Source organism: Astatotilapia calliptera, chromosome 20 (assembly GCF_900246225.1).
Source record: "Astatotilapia calliptera chromosome 20, fAstCal1.2, whole genome shotgun sequence".
Taxonomy (NCBI): Eukaryota; Metazoa; Chordata; class Actinopteri; order Cichliformes; family Cichlidae; genus Astatotilapia; species Astatotilapia calliptera.
In genome coordinates, this window is record NC_039321.1 from 27,267,179 (window position 1) to 27,273,134 (window position 5,956).

Genomic DNA, 5,956 nt, shown 5'->3' on the forward strand with positions numbered 1-5,956 from the left:
CTTGCCAGAGCAGGTGAATTCATTTGATCCTTGAGAGAGCCATATCTAATCAAGCAGGGCCCGGAAGCTTCAGACTCCTCCTTCCCAATCCCCTTCCGCTAGAAAATCGCCTTTCACAACGATTAGTTGTCGTACCCAGATTTTCTTGCAGCTGTTCTCAGACAACCATCAAAATTTCCTTCCTTGAGGATCTTGAGTTTGAGGAGGAAGAAAGTATGGGTGCAGGAGCCAGCGCCGAGGACAAAAAGTCCAAGGAGTTGGAAAAACAACTCCAAGAAGATGCTGATAAGGAGTCTAAAACGGTCAAGCTATTACTGCTTGGTAAGTGACCTCCTGAATAGAGTTATGCTGTGCATCCTAGACTGCAGGAGAGGAGAAGTGCTCAGACCAACAGGGTTTACCTGTTCTCATGGAGGATTCAGTAAAAAGTAATTTTTAACTTTCCATCTTTGGCTGCAAAGGTTTTGGTTTGCAGAGCAGATCCAAAGTGTTAAACAGATGCACAGAAAAATATGTTTCTTTTAGTTTCAGACTGACTGGTGTGTGAAAGATAATGAATGTAACGTTACAAAAACACCTTAAAATGGAGAAATTTATTTACCTGCAGTCATCAGGTAAAGATAAATGTCTTGATGAAGTGTTGCATAGGAGCCATTTGATGGTGATACTATATATATATATATATATATATATATATACATATATATACATATAAACTCTTAGTTTGTTAAAAGATGTTAGAGCTGTTTCATTGGCATGAGGTCAGGGGAGGCGAGAGATTAGAGAGATAGGAAAGCAGATTGAACTTTTATACCCACAGGTCTGTGATGAAGGCCATTTTGGAAATTGCAAGTTCCATAACTGAAAAGTAGAGCAAAAGCAAAAGCTTAGACTAATGTTTGCCTATCTTTACCACCTGCTTATGCTTATTATATCATGTTTAAAATACATCAGTCACAAAAAATGGAAGAATTTCACGTTTATCGAAAAGATCTTCAAAAAGAAAACAGGAAATCTGTAAATACATATGCATGGAATTTAAAATAACATATTGCATTTAGAAATCTACTGGTGAAAAGAACTAATAATCATCTGACTTTTACTTAAAAATGACTCTTCACTTCTGATGGAAGGACATTGGTGCTTAAAAGATCACAGCCTTTGGTCTAAATGAATCACAGCCTGGCAGTGATATGTCAATCCTATTAACTAACCAGTTTAGTGCAGATCCACTTGGTGAGATCTTTGTTGACTTGCAGCTCGCACAAAATGTATAAAATGTGTTCTGTTCTGAGAAATCAGCAAAAATAACTCACAAACGTTTATACTTCTACAGGGGGAACCTAAGCTGTTCATTTGTACAAATTAGTCTTGAAAGTGGTTTGTGTTTTTCTGACAGCAATTTTTTTAAATTGCTATATCATTTGCGATTGAAAAGCTAGTCAGCGATTTAATATAGACTTGCAAGTGATTTACAGAGATGTTGCTTCTTCTGCTGCACATGGATCAGATTGTAAGGGCAGGTAAGAAGAGAGCCATCACGTGGTCTCAGGGGGATATTGTGAAAACAGGAAAAAAAAAGACCACAGAGGATCCCAAACTCTGTTTTATTACAGCTCCACAGGCTTGCAGCTGATTTCAGTAGCGAGCAACTTGTCTGCTAAATGGTGAAAGTAACAGCTGAAGCATTTTAGATGTCTTAATGAACTTTTTTCAGTCCGTAAGTAATAAAACTGGCTGACAACAAATTTTGTGATGATTCTGCCATCAAGGGAGTAAACAAAAAAATACACAAGCAAAAACGTAACATAAAAAACAAAAACAAAAAAACCTCAGTAACAACAAAATATAGGCCTTGAGTGTAAATTTTTCCAAACAGTTTTGCATATTAGAAATGGCTGTGATTTCACTGTTGATATTCTATATTTTCGTGGATTTGTATTTTCTTTAAAAAAACCAACTTCCCTCCTTTAGAGCCGCATGTGTAAAGGTTTTAAATGCTCAGCACTAAGTCTGTCCATGGCTTAAGTGATGTGGCTCAAGTGGGAGCAAGACGGTCAGCTTTGGGTGTCCTGTGACGCATAAACTCCTTCTGGCCTAACTTAGCTTACAGTGTTGGAGGGAGCCTGATCTGCAGGGAGGCTTTTCTGCAGTCAATTTTACATAAATGCACGCCACTCATTATGTATGCATGCATGTACTTACTGCAACTTGCTGTCATTTTAGCTGGTTTCAGTGTTTTTATGTCAGACGTCCAACATTTGGTGATGTCTGCCGACAAAAGCTCAGTGCTAATCATTAGTGGGTGAGATTTAAAATAATAATAATAATAATAATAATAATAATAATAATAATAATAATAATAATAATAATAATAATAATAATAATAATAATAATAAATAAGGGAGTTTTTTTTATAGTTTAGCAGGGGGAAAAACTCCTATGAGAGCTGTGGCGTTGCTGCTTCTGTTATCTAAGCTTTGGCTAGTTCGGTGTCCTGTGTTAAAACAAAAAAGCTTTGCAAGAAACTGAGAGTCAGAACACATCAGAGATGTATCAATGCACATTAAAATCCATCTTCTCCACTTTGCATTTCTCATCCTACTTCTATTGTATTTTCTTCACTTATATATCAGCGCACCTGGCATTCTTATGCAATATATTTACATTTAGTGTTTTTATCTGCCCACTGTCTTGTGTTTGCAAAGTAAAATATCTTCATAGTATGAAATTTAGGATCTTAACCTTTGTTCTCTTTTCCACAGGTGCTGGTGAGTCGGGGAAGAGCACCATCGTTAAACAAATGAAGTAAGCGTTAAAATAAGTGCTGATGGTAGCTTTGAGTCATTCACTGTCACAGGTAGACAATGGGAATTTGGAGTTTTTCGGGAGTTTTTATTAATCCCATCAGTCATGAATTCGACCATTTGGCTAAAGCTCTTCAATCTCTGTCTGTTTCATTTGCAGTGAAGCCCTTTACGAAAGCTTAACAAGGCAAACATCCGCTTACTAATTCGTCAGCACTTCTTTTGTGCACTTGGTTAAACTTTGGCAGTGAAACCAAAGGGAGATCACTAAGACACCACAAGGTGGCACCCTCTCCCTCTCGGCTGTTTTCTTTCTGCCCATCAGCTCAGTTAAAGTAGTTATTGTTGAGAAAGTTTTTTCCTGAGTTAAAACACTTCTGCCCCCACTCTTCTACTCGCTCGCAGGATTTTGCATCAAGGTGGTTACACAAAAGAGGAACAACTGGAGTTCAGAGCGATCATCTATGGCAACATCCTGCAATCTGCTCTGGCTATCATCAGAGGCATGGAGATGCTTGGCATTGATTTTGGCGCATCATCTGGACAGGTCTCAAGTTACACTTAAGAGATAAAAACCAGACATGATAAACTTGTTGAGTTCATTCTCCCTGACATTAAATGTTGCACTATAAATATTCCAAGCACTTTGTCCATGCTGATGGAGTTTTATTCTGTGTGCACAAAACCACAGGTGGATTCACAGAAGCTGCAAAACTTGTCAGACTCTATAGAGGAAGGCACAATGCCTCCTGAGCTGGCTGATGTTATCATGAAGTTGTGGAAAGACTCTGGAGTGCAGGCCGCCTTTGACAGAGCTGCTGAGTACCAGCTCAATGACTCTGCTGGCTAGTGAGTCGATGTCATATGTGTAAATCTAAAGAGTCAGCTCATGCAGACTTTATAAATACAGATGATTTCATATACCAAGACTGACTGCTGTACTGTTTGTTCTGGAATCATCAGCTACCTCAATGAAATGGACAGAATCTGCAAGGCAGACTACATGCCCACTGAGCAGGATGTGCTGCGATCTCGAGTCAAAACAACTGGTATCATTGAAGAGCAGTTCTCCTGCAAAGAGCTGCACTTCAGGTGAGTCACTGGGAAACTGGCTAAAGCTTACATGTCTGCGGTTCACAGGTACTTAGTGAGTGTGTTCTGACTTTCTGTGGTGAACAGGATGTTTGATGTGGGTGGCCAGAGGTCAGAGAGAAAGAAGTGGATCCATTGTTTCGAAGGTGTGACTTGCATCATCTTTTGCGGAGCTCTCAGTGCGTACGACATGGTGCTCGTAGAGGACGATGAAGTGGTGAGTCAAGGAGTCTTAGTCCTAAGTCCTAAGTGACCACAAAGAAACTTGTCAGTGAGTAACTCTGCGTTCACTCTAACTTTTATAGAACCGTATGCACGAGTCCCTCCATCTGTTCAACAGTATCTGCAACCACAGATTCTTTGCACTGACCTCCATCGTGCTTTTCCTCAACAAGAAGGATCTCTTTGAAGAGAAGATCAAGAAAGTCCACTTGAGCATCTGCTTCCCAGACTACGACGGTAAGATCGCGTGCTTTGGATTTCAGTTATACCTGTGGCATGTGGCAGGCTTGAAGAAGGAGAATTTAGCAGTAGGCCACATCTGTCAGGCAAACAGTGAGATGGAAACCAGACTGGTACATGGCACCAGAACACAAATAGCAATAAAGAAGGAAAATTAACTTATAACGTAAGCCGCGATGCAAATACGTCACCTGTCACGTCATATAACACAAGTAATTATTCTGAACCTTCTCCCCTGATCAATTGCTTTCTTTTAGGCCCCAACACATACGACGATGCCAGCAACTACATCAAGTCGCAGTTCCTGGAGCTGAACATGAAGAAGGGCGTGAAAGAAATCTACTCTCACTTGACTTGTGCCACAGACACAAAAAACGTGGAAATTGTGTTCAACGCTGTGACAGACATCATCATCAAAGAAAACCTTAAGGATTGCGGTCTCTTCTAAGCAGCTGCAGAGTGGAAAGAAGGTACGTAGCGAGCACGCCACATTGCTCCCAGAGCCTGTGTCAGTGAAGACTAATAGAGTCAAGATCAGATCCCAGCTTTATCAACTTAACCTCATCATGTCTGGCCATCCTACATTGCCAAGCAACGGCATGAGAAATAATCAGTTTGGACCAATTGAGGCTGTTGAGGATGAGGAAGATAATCAGAAGCAAAAAGCAGTTCCTCAGTGGCTTGATATGATCAGTTTCACATTCCAGAAAAGACTGACAGTAAAATATTTCATGTATGATTTATGAGAATTAGTTCATGTTTATCACTTTCTCCACTTTGCAGAAATTCCTCTCCTACCTTAACCCCTCATATATTGGCATTAACTAAGGAGCGCTAAAGATGGAGCACAAGGGATCCTCAGATTGTTGTGTTTACACCATCGCTTCCATGCCAAGACACGACCCTTGACTGATCCTAGCACCTCATCATCTCCAACAGTTACACACCCCTGCAACACAGTGCATGTCCAGCTGGGTTGAAGCAAGTATCAAGCACCCATATCAACATCGTGGACACACAGCTTTCTACAAGACTCTTTCATTTTTCTAAACTACGCTATTTTTCTCACACCAAAAGCTGAAAGTTTGAAGGTAAGAACAGGAAATAGTTGCTGATTCCATCCTTTGACTTCTGTGTCATGAGTTTTATTTACTATTAAAGCCAAGCTCTGTAAAATAAACTAAATAAAATAAAACAATAACTCTGGGATTTATAAATATTTTGAATAGCAACATCTCAATTTTATTTTATTTTATTTTGAGTACAGTAGTCTCTGTGGTCTTGATAATTAAACTGTGTAAGTTGCTGAGCAAATATCCCATTCCCAGTGCAAAATAATGTACATGTAACTACATAGTGTTGATGTATTCATTTCGCTTAACATTTTAATGTGATGAATAATTTTCAGGACATCAAACATGGTAGAGAAACTTTGTACATAAGAGTAGATAATGCATTATATTTTGAAAGATAATCTATGACAGAGGGAAACACTAGAGGGACGATGCTTCATTATAAAAAGGGATTGAAAAATCTACAGAGTTTGTCCTTTCTTATGAAATGTAGAGGCATGAAATAAAGACGCATTAACTTCA

The 5,956-nt window shown here is 39.3% G+C and overlaps 1 protein-coding gene across 1 annotated transcript; it reads left to right on the plus strand.

The window, feature by feature from the left end:
* gnat2 (guanine nucleotide binding protein (G protein), alpha transducing activity polypeptide 2) lies at positions 1-5,956 on the plus strand. The gene is made up of 9 exons (XM_026153652.1): positions 1-321; positions 2,766-2,808; positions 3,213-3,354; positions 3,499-3,656; positions 3,771-3,899; positions 3,987-4,116; positions 4,205-4,358; positions 4,619-4,831; positions 5,145-5,956. The coding sequence occupies exons 1-8, from the start codon at positions 216-218 to the stop codon at positions 4,807-4,809; spliced, it is 1,053 nt and encodes a 350-aa protein (XP_026009437.1). The 5' UTR covers positions 1-215; the 3' UTR covers positions 4,810-4,831; positions 5,145-5,956.

Bases quoted from the DNA above. Each gene is read 5' to 3' on its own strand.
- gnat2 (XM_026153652.1), top strand. From the start codon at position 216: ATGGGTGCAGGAGCCAGCGCCGAGGACAAAAAGTCCAAGGAGTTGGAA. The intron at 2,809-3,212 runs GTAAGCGTTAAA...ACTCGCTCGCAG, and splicing joins ACCATCGTTAAACAAATGAA to GATTTTGCATCAAGGTGGTT. The intron at 3,900-3,986 runs GTGAGTCACTGG...TGTGGTGAACAG, and splicing joins TGCAAAGAGCTGCACTTCAG to GATGTTTGATGTGGGTGGCC.